Below are 22,789 nucleotides of genomic sequence, written 5' to 3'. Positions count from 1 at the left end.
TTTTTCATATTTAAAAAATTTATACTGATTTTAACATGATACATATGTGATGATGTTTTCAACTGAAATGCATTGGTTTAAAAGATCACCAATCTACACAGGCATCACTTATAGCTATTCTGAGGAAAAAAAAAAAAAAAACTATCTGAAGCAAACACGGTTGAATGATGCATTATATAAACATTTAACCAATCCAATATGCTAAACTTTGGTATACACAAATATAGCATGAATTGGAATAAACTGACTGGGAATTAACACTAACCAGACAATTACTCATTATTTACAAGAATATAAGATTACTGTAAATCCAAAATTTTTTATTGTATTTTTAATTGTGTATAAAGAAATTATTTGAATATTCACATTTATTTTTGCTCAGTTTGCTAAAAAAAAAAAAAATCAAAGCTTGTCTGTATTCATTAATTGACATGGGAATGGGACGGTTAAGTTTCCTTTTTTTCTTAACAACCTTACATTTGGAAAAACTAAATTATTTGTGAACAAAACTGAAATTAATTAAAAAAAAATAAATAAATAAATAAAATTGGAATGAAGATTTATGATTTGGATTATTCTTATCTTAATTGTTAGTTTTATGTTTCAGCTGTTGTAATCTTTGGGATCATTATTTTTCTCTTTTTTGTAACATGGGAACCTTCCCTTCTAAACTGGGATAGGATGATGAAGAATGTAGATTTGTTTTTTGTCAAAGTCATTTAAGTCTAATGAATTCAGTTGTAAAAAAAAAAAAATGATGGCAATTCTAAGTTTTTATATAACTGAATTCATTCGATTTAAATGACTTTGACAACAAATCTACATTCTTCTTCATTCATGTAAAAAAAAAAAAAAAAAAAATACAATTCTAAGTTTTCTGTTTTTTTAAAAAATACATTATTATCCATTTAAATCTTAGAAGATTGATCCAGAGTAACTCTTTCGTATTTTTTTCCCCCCAGGTACGGCTATTGCAGTCCTGACAGTTGTTATCCTTATAATGAAATTCAGCATCAATGAATTTGCCGTCAAAAAACAAAGCTGGACATCAGATAAAACTACGTTATATTTAGATCTTTTTGTAAAATATTTTATTATTGGTGTCACAGTGTTAGTAGTAGCAGTACCCGAAGGTCTACCACTCGCTGTCACTCTGGCATTGGCCTATTCTGTTAGGGTAAGTTGTTTTTTTGTGTTGTTTCTCATCGTGAAGCCTGACTGAGAGACTTCCTCCAGTTCTTTAATTGTAAAGTTAGACTAAATTAGTCTGTGTGACTTTGCTGAACACAGGAATAAAACTGGGATTTTAATTGCTTTGTGCAAGAAGAAAGTTTTTTTTTTTGTTTTGTTTTGTTTTTGTTTTTTTCCGCAGAGAAGATGTGATAAATGGAAGCAATTTGGGGAGGAGGTGGGGGAGTCTTGTTGGTCAAGGTTAACCATGAGTAGAGCATCCCACTTGTCTGTTTAGTTTTGAAGCATCAACATCTGTGACTGTAGAAGCTAATATGAGAATGATAATCCCTGTTGCAGAGGTCACATGTGTTCTGTCTTTTGCTGCCTGGAGTGGTCTCTTTGCTTTCTGCAGGCTAACCTTTCTGTGGTAGTTTGTGTGTCAGATTTTCCTTCCCTGACTTGAGGTGTTTGCTCTATTTGCATCAGTTGTTTGTCAGACTCCTTCGGGATTGTGTCATGTTTACAGCCTCCATATCACAACTTTGTGGTATTGCAGCTGTGGCCACTTGGTGGGTCTCCTTCCAGCGGCCAGCTCTCTATACAGGAGGGGGGTAGCGTTAAATGTGAGAAAGTGTGAATTCGTTTTAACAAAACACTACAAAATCTGAGTCAGAGAAAACTGAGAAAGGTTATGAGTGAACCAAATTGAAAAGGAGATTCAAGATTATAAACTAACAAGAAATTCTGAAATACAGAGAAATGTGAAGATTCAAACTAAACCTCTTTTTCATATTGATACACTTGTATTTTTTTTTTTTATTCCTTTTAAACTATAGCTTTGTAATTGTAATGATTATTACAGTGTAGTGGTGATCTGAGTAAATCTGGACATCATAAAATGTTTACTTCAATACTGTGAAAGACTTGCACTCCAGTCTCTCTCTCTCTCTCTATATATATATATATATATATATATATATATATATTCCTATCTGTTTGTTTGTTCGCAATTTGATCATTATATACAAATGGTCCACTATTTTACTATTACATTTATTTCTATATATAGCATGATTCTTGCAAAATATACAATTAAGAGGCCACCTCATTTGCATATTACATTAAGGAAAATCGATTTTACTAAATAGCTGTATGTTAGTTGCTGTTTCTAGTGAGAGAATTGTTTTAAGTGTTCTATTTAAAATTGTTATTTAATCAGTTTAAAAATGATAATTATATTGATAATATATTTAATTTATCTGGAATTGTTATTTCCAACATTTATTTTTTTTAGAAACTAGATAGTAAAATGTTTTTATTTTAAATATTCAAACAAAAAAAACACTTATCAATAAACTTAAAGGATTTCATTTGTTTGTTTTTGTTATTCTTAAAACTGCAATACAGAATCTTAGACCATTCCAGGAATTGAAACTTAACCCACACTTTTAGCCCAGTGAAAGGAATTCCATTTTGTTAAACTTTTTGCAAGTCACGCACACATTAATGTTTATAAACGTTATTTTTCTCAGGCTCATAACATCATAAGTTATCGTACAGTTGGCAAAATCGTTTGCAAATTACTTTTTCCCTTTCGCATTTCAGGTTCGAGCCTGTCTACAAGGTTTTTTTGCATTTGCTTGGGTACTCACTGCTATTTGTATTGAAACAAAAGTTTTGATTGATTTATTTTTTTTATGGCGGGGGGGGGGGGGTCATGGTGCACGGGCAACAAAAAGCGCTCAATATCCAGAGAATAGCTTCTTCTCTTTGTATCCCTTCTGCCAAAATATATTTCTTTTTTTGGGCAATTACATTTACATACTTCATGTTGACCCAGGCAACGCCAGGTACCAATGCTAGTATGTATATATACTTATTTGTATTTGTAACAGCTATCAATCACCTTGATCAGGCTGAGCCAGCTTCCTCCTGAGAAAGTACAGCATCTCTGACCATCGCTGTCCACTTGTGTTAAATCTGAACCAATTCACACAATATGGCTAGCAAATCCCAATTCCATAGTTGAAGACCAACCATCTTTGGGCTTGAGAATATTGCCAGGAGGTCGCATTTGATTGTCACTGCCCAGCAAAGGTTGGAGATTCAGATGTTAATGAAGAGCTTGAGTTGGTACTTGATCCGCACACTAGTACAGAATACAATACTGGTAGTTGTCAAGCTTGCCTACTCACTCTATATGTAGAATATTGCAGTCTCTCTGCAGGCATATTTTTATCTGGGTACCTGTCTCTGAATAACACTTCAATACACTACCTAATTAACATTGTTTCACATATGAAAACTTATTCAATCATATTGTTTTGATTTTAAAAGAATGTAAGAACTCCTGTGCTAGAATGTTAACTGCTCATTTAATAGAACGTTAGATGAGAATTATTAGAAGGTAAACTTCAAATTTTAGAGCAATAACTTTATCGGTGACAGATTTTCACAGAAAAGACACAAAAAGAATGAATTAAATTAACGTTTCAAGATTTTTCCGATGAGGATTGATTTATATTATTCAAACTATTTATAATCTTGGTTATTTTCATATTTTAACTGATGTAACTTTTGATCTTTTTGACTTTAATACTCTTTGTTAAGCACCAAAATACAGAATTTAAAGTTGAACCCTTTATTTAATTCATATAGTTTTGGGTTTTTTTACTAGTCAGATAGAAGTGCTAATCATTACATCATTCTTAGTTATTATCAGCCGTATTAAAAGATGGAACCTTCAACCTCCAGAATACTGTCTTTTAAAACTTATCACTTTGCTCCCTGGTGTAATGAATAACGCATTAACAATCGGTTCTAAATGACAGTCTTCTGGAGGTTGAAGTTTCATTTCTTCATATAATAACAAAGAATAGCATGATTAATTTTTGTATAATTAACATGCCGAATGAAGTATGGAATGAGGAACCTAGAAACCGAGAGACTCAAATGGGACATATTCCAATTGATACCAGTTGACTGCAAACGTGTGTGTCATTTGTCAACAAACATACACAACCTGAGTTGTTTGTTTTATTCGACACATACCTTGGCAGTGAACTGATGTCAATTGGAATGTGTCCTGCTTGAGTCACTAAGCTTCCAGGGTCCGAATTCCACTTTATCCAATACTTCTTTCTATTAATGATTGACAGAATGAAAACCATTTACAACTGTGGATTAAATAAGATTCAGTTGAAAATTCTGTATAGGTTTCAGAGTTCAACATTAAGATTTTCCCTGAAGAAGGTCAGAGGTTACATTGGGCAAAATATTGTGAATATAACAACTGAGCTGATAATTGTAGTGCATATAATCCAAATTAATTGCTTGTTGATATGTAAACGTGTCTTTTTATTTGCTTTTTCTTATTTTTTTAATTTAGAAAATGATGTATGACAACAATTTAGTACGTCATTTGGATGCTTGTGAAACCATGGGAAACGCTACAGCGATTTGTTCAGACAAAACTGGCACATTAACCACAAATAGAATGACAGTCGTTGAGAGTTATATCGGAGGTGCGTACCACCTTTATTTTCTCCTTCACATTCGATGTATTATGTTTCTTTGTGTAAAATTTTTGTCAAATATATCTCCTAATTAAAATCATGTATTAAAAATGACATATGAAGTTTGTCCATAAAAACTTAAACATTTGAGGTACTTTTACAGTTGAGGATATACATCTGCCCAAATGTTTGATTGCAAATTATGGAAAAATGATCTACTTATGCAGAGAACGAACTGTTTTTCCATAGATGTTGTACTGGCAGCTTATGTACACTGCCAGAATATGCCGGGCACTGATTTTTTAAAATATATTCACCATATTTAGGTGATTTACATAAGATGTCGGAATATGGTGAGGCAATATTCACAGAAAAACTGATAATTCTCTGCATAAGTACACAAACTGGAAACGGGCAAAGCAATTTACAATTTGAAAGTTGTGAAAAAAAAATGTAAAAACATAAACTAAAGCGTATGAATACAAAATAGAAATGAATTTAACTGCAGTGATGGCAGGTGCTCAGTCTCATGAAGGACTAATTCTGCCACAACAAAACCAATCTCATGACAAAAAATTAAACGAATGCAATCAGAAATGCACACTTTTGGTGAGAGTTAGTTTTCAAAAAAACAACAAAAAACATGGCAGCCCTAACCAAACTTAACTGGCCATATCCATTTAAAGAAAAAGAAAATTCAGATTTTTTTTTTTTTTTTTTTTTTTTTTTGCTAATTATCATACCAAACTAGCTCCAAAGGCATTTTTATTTCATTATGTAACAAATTTCTCTTTTTATTAGCATTTTATAGATTATAGGTAGAGTTAGTTAATGATATGACTATAGTAGCAAGTTTGTCCAGTTGGATTGATATCCCGTTAAGGCCACTGCAAAATATTTTAGACCGATTCTTTTGAAATGAATAAAAATTAACTGGAAAAATTTCATTGAAAATCTGTAAATCTTATTTTTCCTTTCTTATAATTGATGTTTATTTTCTTTCTTCTACATAACAGGCGTTCATTATAAACAGACACCATCATTTAGCAGTATCGAATCTGGCATGGGGCGCCTTTTAGTACATGCCATTGCAATTAATAGTGGGTATACATCCAAAGTCATTGTAAGTATTTTTATTTCCTTAATTTTATAATTATCACAATTTATGAGACTTCTCCTCTCCAGTTATTAGGTTGGTGCAAAAATAATGTTGTTTTTATATATATAGTTGAACGTCAAAAAATGACATTATTTTTGCACCAACCTAATAGTTCTTAGCTGAATAGAACATACATCTAAATCATCAGCCCAACCTTGTGTAGCTTCACCATCCATTGGATAGTGCTCTTTCCTCATCCCCAGGATGTGAAATAGTCATCACTTAATCACATTGTTGGCAATTATCTGTTATTTGTTATACACAGGATTATTCTTAGGACATCATATAGGTAATTTTTGTATTTTATTTTTTTTTTATTTTTACTAACGAGTCACCACTTATCCTATGGTAGCTTTTAGCCTTGATAAGGGTTGAATGAGGAAGAATTTTATGAGTTGATTGAAAATGATAAATGGAATGAACAAAATTTAATTCTCTCTGAAGACAGCTCATAACAAGTATTTATGATTGGATTTGAAGACGACCATGTTTTAACTTGCTGGGAAACTATCTAAAGTGTAGACTTGTTTAAAGAAATAACTATAATCTATTATGTTAATTAATGTGATGGAAAATTCCATAGTCTAGCAGTACGATGAAAGCAGTTGTTAGGGTAGAAGGCTTTCCAGCATCTAGGAACCTCTACAGTGAAGGGGTGGATTTTGTTGCTAAACTGGTTTGTCCAGGGTATATACGTTGAGGGGGATACAAATTCAACGAGTTCATCAGACCACATTTGATTATAATAGTTGTAAAACAGGTACAAGAATGCAACATTATGGCGATGTGACGGGGGGTCGGCGATTGTACCGATGTGTATGATGAAGTTCTATTTGAGTTTGACTTTCAAAGTCTGGTAAAATAACTTTTACATTAGAAGATAGCAAGAGAAAAGTAAAAGTTCCTGGCAATCAGATATAAATCAAGAAGACACACTATTGTAAAAAGGATGGACTTTTATGCACCCACAAAGATTAGGAAAGTAAATCAAATGCATTCGTAAACTACACATTATGGTAATCTCTGCTATTAATAAGACATGACAAGAGTTTAGTCTTTTGTTCCCCAAGGAAAAATTTTTATAAATAATCTGTTCCCAAAATATTAAACATTACTAAAAGTGTATTTATATTCATGTGTATTAAACATGTTTGTAATCCAATTTTATTTTTTTTAACAGGCCAGTAAAGACTCCTCATCTTTACCCACTCAACTTGGAAATAAAACCGAATGTGCTCTGCTGGGATTTGTGCTGGACTTGGGTCAAGAATATGAAAGCCTCAGAGAAGAAACACCTGTCGATTTGTTTCACAAAGTCTACACTTTCAATTCCGTACGGAAATCTATGACAACCGTTTTAAAAATAGACGACATTTACCGGATGTACACCAAAGGAGCATCAGAAATTGTGTTAAAAAAGTAATTATTAATGTTTTCTCTATTTATTTACCATGACCCATGTGGACAAAGATATAAAGTTGGATTTTAAGTGTGGAAGAAAATTCAACTTTCCTAAAAGGAGCATTCTAGGTATTGATAAAAATTTAAATTGCTTTAGTATAGAAAGATTTTTATTCTCCACTGACAACTCATCTGATTGCAACCCCTTCGACTTTATATGGACTGTAGTGGAGGCGACATCACTAGATTAGATTCTGCAGCAGTATGAAAGATTAGTTAAAATTCAGTATCAGCAGAGCATCGCAGAGACTGATGAAAGCGTGTGGTTGATTCTGAGGCTGTCATCAATGCTAAAAGCAGGTTTAAGTGAAATCAGCAGTCATGAACAAAAGCTGATTAAAGTTTAATGAATAAATACCAACAAAGAAAACTTAATTTTTGGTGCTTGTGTAGATTAGTGATTTTAAAAAGAATTATTTTTTTTAAACCAACACATTTCAGCTGAAAACATTACCTACTTATGTGTCATGGCAAAATTAATATAAAGTACAAAAAATGATCCAGTAAATGATGTACTAGAAGTATTTTAAGTAAAAAATCAGACATAATTATGGTCTGACATGTTTAAAAATAGTGGTACATATTTATTTAGAATTATTTAAGTCAAAATTATCAATTGCAGTTACTTCCCCTGAACCTTACAACCTCCCCCAAGACCGTCTTAAAAGACAAGATGGCCGGTGGGCAAAAATAATTTAATCTGCTGACGTCATCATGGGTAGTCCATTAGTTGCTTCTTGACACCGGTAAACACCGGTAGTGACTCATGGATATCTCCATTCAGCAAAGTAAGTTTTAACGTGCTCCCCCCTGTATTTAACACGATGTAACTATAATTTAATTCAATATTATCATCCTAAGTTTTTTACCATTCAAAAGAAGCTTCAAATAAATTGCTAATATTAAAAAAAAATTTTTTACAGCATACAAAACTAATGAAAATGCGAGACAACATCGACTCTTTTGAAGAGACGATTTTTTTAAGCTGTTGACACATGTTTTAAAAATTTAGCAAAAATTAATTTTCCTGAAATTTTCAATATTTAAAAATAAATTATGCCGGCTGATAACATTTTTAAACTTTTTATAAAAGCTAGAAAGATAAAATTTAAAAATACTTATTTATATATATACATATATATATATATATATATGAAACTTAAAAGTAAAAAAAAAAAAAAAAAAAATGCGCGTTCATTTCGGGTTTGTATTACTGTACACATAGATTCGAAAAAGTTGTCAAAAAAAAAATATATGACAAATAAATGTTACCAAAGGCAAGATAAGTTACTTTTCTACCAAACTAGATATATTTTTCGTGTTTTTATTCAATGTAACATGTTTATTCAGCTCGAAAAACAAGGTGTTATAAATAAAAAAACTAGAAAAAATATATGTCAAGCTATGTCACGGTAACATATATTGAGCGCGTTTTTAACAGTATTTTAACCAGTTTTTTTATTTATAACACCTTTTCCCAAACTTACCGTGTTAAAGAGGGAGTCAGACGCCATCTTGAATTTTCCGGGTTTGTATTACTGTACACATAGATTCGAAAAAGTTGTCAAAAAACAAATATATAACAAATAAATGTTATCAAAGGCAAGATAAGTTACTTTTCTGCCTAACTGGATATATTTTTTGTGTTTTTATTCAATGTAACATATTTATTCAGCTCGAAAAACATACAGTGTTTACCGATATATTGGAAAATTTAAAATGGCGGCCGACTCTCTCTTTAACACGGTAAGTTTGGAAAAAGGTGTAATAAATAATAAACTAGACAAAATACTCTTAGAAATTTGCTCAATATAAGTTACTGTGACATAACTTGATATATATTCGGTGGTTTTTTAATAGTATTTTGTCTAGTTTATTATTTATAACACCTTTTCCCGAACTTACCGTGTTAAAGAGAGAGTCGGTCGCGATTTTAAATTTTCCAATACATCGGTAAACACTGTATGCTTTTTGAGCTGAATAAACATGTTAAATTGAATATTATCTTGCCTTTGATAACATTTATTTGTTTTTTGACAACTTTTTCGAATCTATGTGTACAGTAATACAAACTCAATTTTTCAATACATTGGTAAACACTGTATGGTTTTCGAACTGAATAAACATGTTACATTGAATAAAAACACGAAAAATATATCCAGTTTGGTAGAAAAGTAACTTATCTTGCCTTTGATAACATTTATTTGTTTTTTGACAACTTTTTCGAATCTATGTTTACAGTAATACAAACCCACGTATTTTAACAAACTGAAAATATGGATATAAAAAAATGATTTTGCATGTTATTTTTGTTATGTGGTGAAATAATCTTGAATAAGAAACATGATTTTTTCTTTAGGTTAATTATTTTTTTACTGTGCAATATTTCATGAATTTATTAAAAATATTGTTTTTGATTTTGAAAAAATATTGTGGTTCATTTGCATTTAAAAATATTGTGGTTCATTTTGATTAAAAAATATTCATTTTGATTTTAAAAAAATATTGTTCATTTTGATTAAAAAATATTCATTTTGATTTAAAAAAAATATTGTTCACTTTGATTAAAAAAAATTCATTTTGATTTAAAAAATATTGTTCATTTGATTAAAAAAATAGTTTAATTTTAATATTTCAAATGTTTTGCTTGTGTTCTGCTTCAAATATTCATAATCTTACATGCATAATTTTCATTTAATTATATTAAATAAACTTCAAGTTTACTACAAATCAAATCGTGTTCCTTCACTTTTTAAAAATGTAATTTATAAGTAATTAAAGAACACATTCTAATCTTTAAAATCTATAATACAACGAAATATTCAATTGCTTATAATACTTAAACAACTTGTGTTTTATTTTTTTATTATTTTTTTATTATTAATGTTAGATGAGTTTCAGTATAAATCATCGTGTTCTTTCTTTATTTCAATCCAATTTTGAAGTTTTGTAACGCTGTCTGTAAAAATTACTGTTCATTATTGACAGTCTAAGAGTTCCACATATCTTGCTTGTTGGGACCTCGGCGATGACGTCATTTTTTCAGCTGGCCGGCCATCTTTATAATGAAGGCCACGCCTCGCCCAGCATTAAAACATACAATGAAAGTTAATAATTTTTATTTTTAATTATTTTTCTACTAGATCATTTTTCTGTATATTTTTTTTTAATTTATGCTAATTTCGACATAACAAGTATGTAATAATGTTTTGACCTGAAATGTGTAGGTTTAAAAGATCACCAATCTACACAAGAACCTATTTTTTTCTAGATAGTAATGTTCAAACTAATAATGTCTTCTACCCTCCTCCCTGAATGTATTTATTAGTATATTTTGTTTTTAATAAATGTTTTAAACTGTTTTGTATTTTACATGATCATAATTGTCATGCATACATTTGAAGTTGATTTTTCATTACAGATGTGAATACATTCTTGGTAATGATGGCAAACCAAAGCCATTTAGAGTTGAAGACCAAGAAAATATGGTAGCAAACGTCATTGAACCAATGGCAAACTTTGGATTAAGAACTCTGTGCCTTGCATACAAGGACTTTGTCAAAGGTACAAGCAATTTCATAAATTTGTTTAAAACTAAATAGGAAGTTACAAATTTTTTAATGAATTACCTCCAATTTCTTTCGCTTAGAATTATTCACAGACTGCATTATATTAATCTGAATTTGGGGAGTAATTTCATTGTATATCTATAATGCACTTATATTATCACCTTTCACACATATTTAAACAAAACTGAGATTGTCTAATCACCAAAATAATACAAATTAGCTAATGCCACCGAATGTCAGCAGTTTAGATTTTACTTGTTTTAAAATGAGTTGTTCCGAAATTGAATGTCATAGAGTTGCCGTTCTTGTTGACTTAATTTTAAATCTATTTTCATTTTAATATATTTGTTACGATTTCCAATACATTTTTAAAGTGACATTCGTTTTATTTAAACACTATTTAGCTTATAATGATTTTTATATTAAGAAGAAAAAGAACATTGTTTTAACAATTTAAATTGTTCCAACTTAAAATAAGATATATCCCTTCTATTTATTTAACAAATATTCAGCTGAGAATTACATTTATATCTGAAGAAGAAAATGACAGTTATTCTTAATGCCTATGAGGTTTATTATTTTAAGAAGAATATTGTCCATAAATAACCATAGTCCTGCTATTCTATATATATATATCAGCAGAAAACGATTACTTGGAAATTGAGGCATGCCATCTATGATGACTGATAATGGTCCCCACCCACCCAAAAGGAAAAAGATCTTGGAATATAATAAAAATCAAAGATCCAGAATTTCATTGAGTTATGTTGTTTTCCCTGAACATTACTAGTCAACAGAATATACTCTTCTATTTGTTTTTTGTGTACTTTGTATGAATAAAAATAAAATCAAGTAGTGTTGGATCTAGAATGATCAGGAGTAATCTCCCTTATGTTATACTACTCTGAATCATTATTTGCCAATGGAAAATGCACTTTTCTGCTGAAAGTCAAAAATATCTAATTCCATCCATGTGAGAAATATAGAATGAGATATTATTGTCTTTTCTGCTCGTTAACATCTTTTGTGGTTTAGATATTTGTTAAAATAGGGACATTTATGCAATCATTTGCTCTAATTTTAATTCAGTGTTGATATGTTATAAAACAGGCAAATTAGGGTAGATCAGTTTTCACCTTTTTTTTTTATATGTTCATACAGAGAAAATTGGTTATTGTTTAATGACGAATGCTGACACCAACAACTAGATTTTTAACTTTCAACAATTTTTTATCAATTAGTTTTAAAGGAGCACTGGAAATTTTTTTTTTTTTTTGTATAAATATTTTCAAAACTACAAAGGCTAAATTGCTGGAAATTGTTAACTGTGGTACCAATCTTGGATAGATGTATAAAATTTGGGTAAAAATTCATTTTCCTGTCTTGCTTAAGTTTCATTTTAATTTGTGGACTTTGTATGAATGTAAATAGGTTGAAAAATTTTTTAATTGTCTTTTTTTTTCTCCTGCAATGAAAATGCTTCTAGGATTTATGTTGAAAACATTAAATGTTTAAGTTATTTGAAAAATAAAAAAAAATATATATATATACATTGTTTTTCCAGTGTTTTTTATTAATGGCTCAAAAATTTATACAAGTTCAAAATCTGATTTTTTGGTGTCAACACTCACTATATAAATACTCTTTCTCCATGTGAACACATATTTAAAAAAACAAAAAACAAAAGATCAACCTAACCTAATGCATAACTGAATACGAAAATTCTCAATAAGCCATTTCTTTCCTTACACATTAACTACAACCGTTTTCTTTTCTTTGCAGCAAATCCTAAAGAAAATGAAGTCTTGTATGATGAAGAACCATTATGGGATAAAGAAGATGAAATTATTCGTGGACTTACTTGTATAGCAGTTGTGGGTATTGAAGATCCAGTACGAAATGAGGTATATATTTTAATGCATTGCAATCTTAGTGTATGCATATATAGATGCATTTATTTCATGCAGTAGTATGATCTTCCATTGACAGGTTTTACAAAGAAACTCGTCCCATAAGGTGAAGTCTATCAAATGGAACTTACACTATTGAAACATTAACTGAAGAATTGGTTGCATTTGCAGCTGAGTTTCAAGTTTCAAACGTATTAATTTAAAACAAACTAACAAAAGTCTTTAAGTTATTTGTGCCTGTGCGGTTTACAGACAATAGTGAAAGATTAGCATTATTTAGAAATCCAGTATAAACATGTAGGAGGTGGGGGCTTAGTTAACTGTTCTGTAGTATAAACAAATGATACTGCTAAAATTAAAGTTTAAAATCCTGTGTAAGAAATAGCACAGTCCATAAACTAAAGTACTAAGTTAATAATTGATTTTGGTTTATAATCAGCTAACATACTTTCCAACTTTCGGCGTAACGCTACCAAAAACGGTGACAAGGCAAATCAGTTCCTTCACTTTTATTGTTCTTCAGTATTTCTATTGTGAAGCAATTTATTGAAATAAAATAGAAGAAAAGGACTTTATTGAAAAGTATGCAATAAAAGGTAACAAAATTATGCAGATAAAAATAACATAATTATTCATTATTTGCACATTTTTAAAAAGTTATTTTGTTCGTAATTTTACAAGAAATACATGTTTATGAAATTATTAAAGTAAAATTATTGAAATTGAAATAACAAATGAAATTATTGAAATCAAAGTAACAAAATTTCAAGCATCATAAAAAAAAAACAGATGTATTCAATACATAGTATTTCCAAAATAGGTTGCTTTGATTTTCGCTCCCACAGGAATTCTTGAAGACGACTATCAAAGATTAATTGTATTATTTTTATCTGTATAACTTTAACTTTTATTCTATACTTTTTAATCATGTCCATTTCTTATATTTTATTGCAATAAATCGCTTCACAATAGTAATACTGAGGAACAATGAAACTGAACAAACTGATTTGCGTTGTCACCACTTCTGGTAGCGTTACGCCGGAAGTTATGGAGTACATTAGCTGACTATCACTAATCAAAGAGAAAAATCATATTAAATCCTTAAAAAAAAAAAAACTTTTTGCTTTAGCTTTAATGAAACATATAAACTGAATGCAGTTATCCAAAATTTATCATTATAAAGCAGCCAGAATTAAAGAATGAGAATACCAGAATCATGGAATTAAATAGTGCAAGTATTATGTACTCATTTCATGAAGGAGCAATCCTTTTAGACTGAGGCAATCTTAATTTTTTTTCAATCCAGTAATAAATTCTTCATATTTAAATTTTTGCTTATTATGATTGTTGTTGTTTTTTTTTATTGATGTAAAAAAAAACATTTTCGAAGGATACATCTTAACTGCATAAATTTGAGTAATGTTTGTGTAAAAAGATTATGGTAAACACAAACATCTTTATGTATGCATATGGTTAAAAAGTTTTGCTTAATAAATTCCTTCTTATATATATATATATTTATGTATGCATATATGTTTACAAAGTTTTGCTTAATAAATTCCTCTGTCAGTTTTTGGTCTACAGACATGAAACTTAATATATTGAGTATTCAAACCCATGCAAAATTTTATATTTGGATTTTAGTTGGGTAAAATTGGTGTAAAAGTGTAAAAATTAAAACAATGAAATTTACAGGTGAAGGTCGAACGATGACATTACGAATATGCATGTGCAATGGAATAGCTATTGGTTCATGTTTTAATTTTTAGCCTTGCAAACATGCCTTCATAGCTCAGGCATTAATGTCAAAGGAAAAAGCAAATCATAAGCTAAATGTTTTCGTTTCGATTCTCGGTGGCATATGAGTCATTTATTTATTTTTTTATATATTTAACTTTTTAAATGGTTACTGTATATTGGGTCTAATATAATATAAGAAATCTGCATTAATCAAAATATCATATTTAAGCATATTTTACGATCAGGCAATGCCGGACAGCCTGCTAGTGTGTGTGTGTGCGTGTATATATATATATATATATATATATATATATATATATATATATATAAATGCACACATACCTAACTTTGTATATAAAGATATATATATTAAAAAAAAGTGAAAGAATTAGAAATTATAACGACTGTTATATTAATAAAATGAGTTTTAAATAATTCATATATTAAAATTCTATCAACTGTTGAAGTCTGTCACAAGACACCTATTTCCTCAGTGAAACCTTATTGAATGAGAATGGAACACCTATTTTTGAACTGGCAGACCACACAAAATGGTCAAAGCAGCATTTTGAAAAACTGCTAAACCATGTACCACCATCCCAATATCTCTTCCACAGTAACACTGTTAACCCCACCTATTTATACCTACTTTGATCCATCAATCAAAGATAAGATTAAAGAAATAAAAGATAAGCTGGTAAGGATAGCCTTTGGTCAGAAATATACAAGTGCTGTGGTTTCATCAAATACTCTGTTACATTTGCTGCTCAGAAAAAAATCGCCCAGAACTAGAGTGACACAATTTTCAATCCCTTCCCTCTCCACTCTACAAATGTAATCGCTATATATGCAGTAATTATTGTGGAATATGTCTGATATTGCATCAAAAATCTCTTCAATTATCCTCTGACAGCATTTTTGACATAGTTACCTTTTCAATCTAACCAAACCAATCCGGTTTCTGGCAAGATCAAGGTTGCACTGATCAAAATTTTTCACTTAAACAGATTTTGGACCTGCGCTGATCCTATCAGCAAGTAACTGTTGTGTGTTTCATCGACTTTACTGCAGCATTCAACTCTGTTGATTACGAGAATCTTTGGGAGCTTTCTACCAAAGCTGCATCATTTGCTGTAAACCTATTACATAACTGAACAAAAGTCCAGTGTTACAGAGAGGAATCAGAATTCTCTAATATGCATACTGGTTTCAGTGATGGTTGTTCTTTTCTCAGTTTTATCAGACATTGTTGATAGGATCCTTGATTGTAGTATGATGGGCGTTGTGTGCAAGTTGGAACCTGATCGTTCTATTACCAGTCTGGATTATGCAGATGATGTTTCTGTTCTATGAGCCGATCCCTTAAGTAATCCAATTTACTAAATTTATACTACTAACGATTACTACGATATTGTGCCATTGACTACTATACACTCATTAACCCTTATCCTTGAGTGACCTCCAGACTTTGATAAGTGGGGATTCCTATGTATAAAAACACACCCACACACTTATTTTCAGCAGGCATCAAATGTTAATATCACAGCAGGGTTCCTAACATTTTCTGCCATCCTTATTGTTGAAAGTCAAGCATTCTTGGTTGAACCTTTACAATTACAGGACAGACTGAGGGTTAGACTGCAATCCATATCGATCATGCTCACAGAACCTGTCTCAAAATGGTTTATGAACACTACAAGAGATAAGAAATAAACAACAAAATTGAAGATGTATCAAATGCTGATACACACAATGCGGCTTTGCTGCAGCAAGACTTGACCCCTATGCAAAAAGATGTTCAAACGCTTAAGCTTTTTAACATGTACTGCGTTGAGCATTTCTAAGCTCATCGCATTTTATATAGCATAGGACATCAATTAGAAAGCCCTGGGTATAAATTTGAAGTAAAGGAGTATAGAACTTTTGAAGTAAAGGAGTATAGAACTTTTGAAGTAAAGGAGTATAGAACTTTTGAAGTAAAGGAGTATAGAACTTTTGAAGTAAAGGGGTATAGAACTTTTGAAGTAAAGGGGTATAGAACTTTTGAAGTAAAGGGGTATAGAACTTTTGAAGTAAAGGAGTATAGAACTTTTGAAGTAAAGGGGTATAGAACTTTTGAAGTAAAGGGGTATAGAACTTTTGAAGTAAAGGGGTATAGAACTTTTGAAGTAAAGGAGTATAGAACTTTTGAAGTAAAGGAGTATAGAACTTTTGAAGTAAAGGAGTATAGAACTTTTGAAGTAAAGGAGTATAGAACTTTTGAAGTAAAGGAGTATAGAACTTTTGAAGTAAAGGAGTATAGAACTTTTGAAGTAAAGGAGTATAGAACTTTTGAAGTAAAGGAGTATAGAACTTTTGAAGTAAAGGGGTATAGAACTTTTGAAGTAAAGGGGTATAGAACTTTTGAAGTAAAGGAGTATAGAACTTTTGAAGTAAAGGAGTATAGAACTTTTGAAGTAAAGGAGTATAGAACTTTTGAAGTAAAGGGGTATAGAACTTTTGAAGTAAAGGGGTATAGAACTTTTGAAGTAAAGGGGTATAGAACTTTTGAAGTAAAGGGGTATAGAACTTTTGAAGTAAAGGGGTATAGAACTTTTGAAGTAAAGGAGTATAGAACTTTTGAAGTAAAGGAGTATAGAACTTTTGAAGTAAAGGAGTATAGAACTTTTGAAGTAAAGGGGTATAGAACTTTTGAAGTAAAGGGGTATAGAACTTTTGAAGTAAAGGAGTATAGAACTTTTGAAGTAAAGGAGTATAGAACTTTTGAAGTAAAGGAGTATAGAACTTTTGAAGTAAAGGAGTATAGAACTTTTGAAGTATAGAAAGACTTGTGTTATCCTGATTTCAAATAGATGTCATTCATAGAAAACTGTAACTCCTTTCGATGTTGCATAGAAATGAGCATTTTATGTATATCTTTATATTCTTGTTTTCAGGTCCCAGCTGCAATAAGAAAATGTCAGCTTGCAGGAATCACTGTACGAATGGTTACGGGGGACAACGTAAACACAGCGCGATCGATTGCAGCCAAGTGTGGTATCCTACGCCCTGGTGATGATTTCCTCGTTATAGAAGGACGAGAATTCAACCGAAGAATTAGAGACCCAGCCACAGGAGAGGTTTGTAAAAGAATTTCCTCTCTCTACAAATGTTATTAAAATATTTTCATTAATAAGAAAATTATTCAGATAATAAATCTAATCTTGAAGACCTTTCACTGCTGACACTATTTAAATTTTAAATTTACATTCTATATAATATATACATATATAAATGGTTTTTAGAGTTCAACCTAATTTAAAAAAAAAAACTTTGATGTATGTACTCATCATGGAACAAAGATGTCATATTCCAGAAATCATGTAATTTGATCCAGTAGTATTTTTATCTAAGAAAATAAAATTTATGATGAGAGGGACAAGAGCCACCATGTTTTAGAATGTGTTAGAAATCAAAGGAGATGAGTCAGGTTGACTACCGAGATTTAGTTTATTAATTATTAATTGCTAAAATTGTAAATTTTGATTTCCTTAAATAAAAACAAGACTACTCTATCAATTTGTGATTTTTGGAATTTGACATCTTCATTCACAGATTTTTCTGCAATTTAGTTTTTTTTTTTTTTTTTTTTTAAATAGGTTTAATTCTAAATATACATAATTTTATTTATCTAATGTATTTACAGAAATTTGTCTAAACATATATAAATCTATATTCTATGCTTATACGTCCATTGTTACTGCTGAATCAGCATTATTAATTATTAGACCAGAGTAGTTTTCAAGAGAGTTGGAGAGGAATAGTTGTTTGGATCATCCATAGCTATAAAAATCTTTCGTGAGTGCTTTTAGGACTACTTCTGATTAAGATAATTGATATTAAAAGTTGTCTGTTTTTGTCTTTTTGTGTTTCATTTGTTTATTACCTCCCTTGATTTCAGGTTAAACAAGAACTTTTTGATGAAGTGTGGCCAAACATGAGAGTGTTAGCTCGTTCCTCCCCACAAGATAAATATACCTTAGTGAAAGGGATCATTGACAGCCGAATTTCAGAGAACAGAGAAGTAGTAGCTGTCACAGGAGATGGAACAAATGATGGGCCAGCACTGAAAAAAGCTGATGTTGGATTTGCTATGGTAAGAATTTTCTTGACTTCATAATATTGTATAATACTCCATTTAAAAATAATTTTTTTTTAATAATATGGAATGCATTTCTTGAATATAAATTATAAAAACATAAATGACTAATCTATTATATAAAAGGCAGGTGTGTGTATCTTTGGATAAAGATCAGAAACTACATAAGATACATCCACAAAACTGATATAGTCTTTTTAAAGAATTGCCTCTTTGGGAGTCGCTAGAAACAGATTTGTCAGGGAACAATGTGGGCTTTGTGATTAGTCAATTTTTTTTTTTTTTTTTTTTTTTACTTTTGGTCTAAAATGTTTTTTTGTCAAAGTTTTTTGGTTTTATATCATTGTTTCTATATCAAATTTGGTTTTGAAACTTGGAACTGGAGAAGGCTTTGAAAAAGTCTTGAAAATGAGCATCGAAAATCTGTACAAACCCTGTTTATAGGTTTTTCAGTGCAGTGTATTTTATTCTTTTAGTTGCCTGATAATATATTTTAATGGTGTGCTTGTTTTTTATTATTAAATAACACTCTGATGAGCAGCTTGTTAAACTAAACACTATACTATTCCATGCTGGTTGTGAAATATGCGTTAAGGCAGAATGGGGAAAAATATAAGCATTCACTGGAATAAATGATTTGGGATTGAATTTTTTCTTTGGTCATTGGAATACATGAACCATTAGATAACATATGAAGTATGATGCTTCTTACCTAGGATCTGGTTCTATCAGATCAGGTTGTCTAAAGATATTGGCTTCCTGACTTAAATGCACCAAACATTGATGTTATTGTTTTTTGTTTTTTTATTTCCTTTCTATTTGCAAAACAATTTTTCTCTACAAAACAACTAAACTAAGCATCATAAATAAATATTTTAATATATAACAAAAACTTGAAGCATAAAAGCTTTCCCCCCCCCAAAGTTATGGTATTCAACTTAAAATAATCTGCAAAAAGGGCTAATGTGCTGTAAAACAAAGATTCTTTCTATGTAAAGCTTAAAAATCAAATTTATTGGCAAAAATACAAAGATCAGAAAGTTATGTCAATGGATAAGTTGAAGATATGTCTAAACAATGTCTGAACATTTTTTCCATGGCAACCTCAATCCTGGATCTAATAAACATTGTTACCATCTTTGGTAGGTTGCCCCATGACGCGTGAGCAGAGAATGCTGCCTCTCCTCCAAAACAAAATGACCATGGTGCATCCTACACAATAGGGGAGGGGTATGATATTGTTCTTAAAAAAAAAAAAAAATCTAATCTTTATCTCTATTATATAAAAAGAACATTGTGTGTGTGTAAGAGAGAGAGAGTTCCTTATGCACTCAGAGACGGCTGGGAGAAATTTTTATAAAATTTCTCAAATATGTACTTTATGTATTTGGCAGTGTTCTTAGATAGGTTTTGTATCAGAATGTCTTCGATAAGTATCGATAATCGAAATAATCCAATGAAAGAAAGAACAACCAATTTTGATCAGTTAACATCTTATAACGCCTAACGTCACAAGTGCATTTGAGAAGTTTTATTACCACACAAGCCGAAAGTTCTTTGATATCAACTAAATGAATGTTTCTTGTTAGAGCACAATTGGACCATGATATTTGACTTTTGCATTTTAAACTTTAATTTAAGTCATTATATATAATAATTTTATAAAATCAATTGTAGGTTCTCTACAGTGCAATGTAGACTACAATGGCAGGCAATCAATTGATTTGATTGAAAAATGGGCAGTTTCATAGATTTCCATGACAAAAAAAAATATGCAAATTCATTATCATTCAATCACAGGCAACGGTCAGGTGTCCCTGCTAGTTGACTATAAAATATAGATTAAAATATCCTGGGCTCTTGGAAGCAGGCTTTATACTTAATTGACCACCATTTTTGGTTTTCTGTACAACAGTTGATTGAAAATAAGTTTTCTAATTTTTTTTTCTTTTTAGGGTATATCAGGAACAGATGTGGCAAAAGAAGCGTCTGACATCATCCTGACTGATGACAATTTCACCAGTATTGTAAAAGCTGTAATGTGGGGCAGGAATGTCTACGACAGTATTGCAAAGTTCCTACAATTTCAGCTGACAGTCAACGTTGTAGCTGTATTAGTGGCTTTCTTTGGGGCTTGTGCTATAAATGTAAGTATTTTTTTTTTCTGTTTATTTACTTGATTAGCTCTTCTTCATTCTAAATAAAGATTGTGTAAAATGAGTTTCATCACTTGCCATCCAGAATTTATATACTTTTCATCTATGCCATATTATAGTTGGACAAGCAGTGACACTTATGGATGTGGATAGCTCCTCACTTGATGTTGAAACTACCTTTTTGCTATCTGGGCAACATGTAAAATACTGATGGTGGTTGCGAACATGCTATCACTGGTTGCTGTTGTGTTGCTTGGGGAAAGTTGCTGTTGTGTTGCTTGGGGAAAGTTGAAGAAGCTGTTGCTAGTCCTTCTTTCAGCTTGTCCCCTTCACCATCTTGTATTGCAGTGAGACATGGCCCTAAACGTTTCTGATTTGCTTCAGCTTAATGACCCTGCTACGCTCGGATGGATCTCAAGTAAAGAATCCTTTAAGTCATTTTCTATCAGAAGCTTGTTATTAGTGAAATTTTTTATGCCTTACATGTTTGGCGGCTGTGGTGGTTTAGCCATGTACAGCATGCCATTTTCTGCATCATCTCAATAACATGCATAGATAGTTCTGACGAAAGAGTATGTGGAACATTAGGGAAAGCCTAGTACGAGTGCATCTGAAGTGACTTGATGCGTGCAACACGATTGATATCAACCATATGGATCGAACTGCATGAAAAACTGACATAAAACATTTGTTGCTGTCCACCGCAGTCTGGTTTGCTTGTAATATCTTAAATACCAAAATCTGATGAGTTTTTCAGTTTTTATTGGTATTAAATGTACTTAATAACACATCAAAAGTGGATTGCAATTTATGAAACGGTATGATTAATTCATAGGGAGATTATTTAAGGTTTGTATCATGATAACTTGAAAAATCATACTTTTCTAGGAGTCAGATTGTGATCAATTCAATCTATTTAATAAAGTTAGTTGCGCTCTCAAAAAAGACATAGTAGCTCCTAATTCCATGATTATTGCAAAACCGATATTCGTTGTGTACAAAATTAATGATCTCACAATTAAAACTCTTTCATATTACACAGAGCTAAAGCAACAAATAAGTAATATTGGCAGAACTATGTGAACAAACTTAACTCCTTCACCAAAACAGAATGTGGAGAATCAGTGGGAAAACTGAACCCACTTCTCACTAAAACAAAATGGAAGCAAGTAAAAGATTCCTCTCTTAAGAATTCTCATCAACATTTCTTAAATTCTGAACACAAACTAAATTTCAAATTGGATAACTGAAAACAATCTGATTGTATCATGAGAACTAATAGAAACCATTCAATGATTGTCTAGATGAAATCCACTTCGGACCCAACACATTGTCTGAGACACTTACAAGGAAAGAAATTTGTCTTTTTCAGTTAAAATGGAAGGCATTTATCCATGTTCCTTTCTAAACTAACACATTACATCTTGCTTTAAATTCTTTGTTCATCTTGTCTGCCATGTAGTTAACATAACCCTTTTATCTCAACACAGGTTTTAAAGTCTCGCACCGCCACACTTTTCTTCCGCTAGCACCCACTTTTTCTGCTCCTCCCACGTGGTACATTTTTCTTTCCCTCCAATGTGACATCATTTCACGCTCTGGCTCGATCATTTGCACGTGTCATTTTCTGTTACACAGCTACCTTCCGTTAAAATTACTGGATTATTTTCTAACCATTATTAACAATGTTTGGATAAATGGTAAATTCTTAAAATTATGGTACAGTTATGTAAAGCATTCATCCCCCCCTTGCAGAGGCATGGATATTTTGAATCTCAAGAAAGTTAGCTGGCCAAAGAAAACCTGTAAGCAAGTAATCAGATAAAACTGTGCTAAGTAGAATTCAGACATAATTGACCTATTCGACTGCGAGGATTGGAAAGTGAACTCGTGAAATAAAAATGGATTAAAAAAATTCTGACTCTTGGACAAGGAAAAAATTACATTAAATGAGTAGAAAGAAAACTA

General features: G+C 30.9%; 1 protein-coding gene across 28 annotated transcripts in view; it reads left to right on the top strand.

The window, feature by feature from the left end:
• Positions 1-22,789, top strand: part of LOC145260458 (plasma membrane calcium-transporting ATPase 2-like) — a 567,808-nt gene that overhangs the window by 457,946 nt on the left and 87,073 nt on the right. For all 28 annotated transcript variants that reach the window (XM_080118538.1, XM_080118534.1, XM_080118531.1 and 25 more), the window contains 9 exons: positions 963-1,177; positions 4,562-4,697; positions 5,705-5,811; positions 7,028-7,266; positions 10,730-10,872; positions 12,660-12,781; positions 17,464-17,646; positions 18,468-18,662; positions 20,621-20,812. In XM_080118538.1, coding sequence (XP_079974664.1) covers positions 963-1,177; positions 4,562-4,697; positions 5,705-5,811; positions 7,028-7,266; positions 10,730-10,872; positions 12,660-12,781; positions 17,464-17,646; positions 18,468-18,662; positions 20,621-20,812 — 1,532 coding nt within the window. The remainder of the gene's footprint in view (positions 1-962; positions 1,178-4,561; positions 4,698-5,704; positions 5,812-7,027; positions 7,267-10,729; positions 10,873-12,659; positions 12,782-17,463; positions 17,647-18,467; positions 18,663-20,620; positions 20,813-22,789) is intronic.

Source organism: Euprymna scolopes, chromosome 36 (genome assembly GCF_053919585.1).
Source record: "Euprymna scolopes isolate OS-2025 chromosome 36, ASM5391958v1, whole genome shotgun sequence".
In the NCBI taxonomy this organism is placed as follows: Eukaryota; Metazoa; Mollusca; class Cephalopoda; order Sepiida; family Sepiolidae; genus Euprymna; species Euprymna scolopes.
The sequence above is the reverse complement of the archived record's forward strand: the minus strand, read 5'-3'. Positions and strand labels throughout refer to the sequence as shown.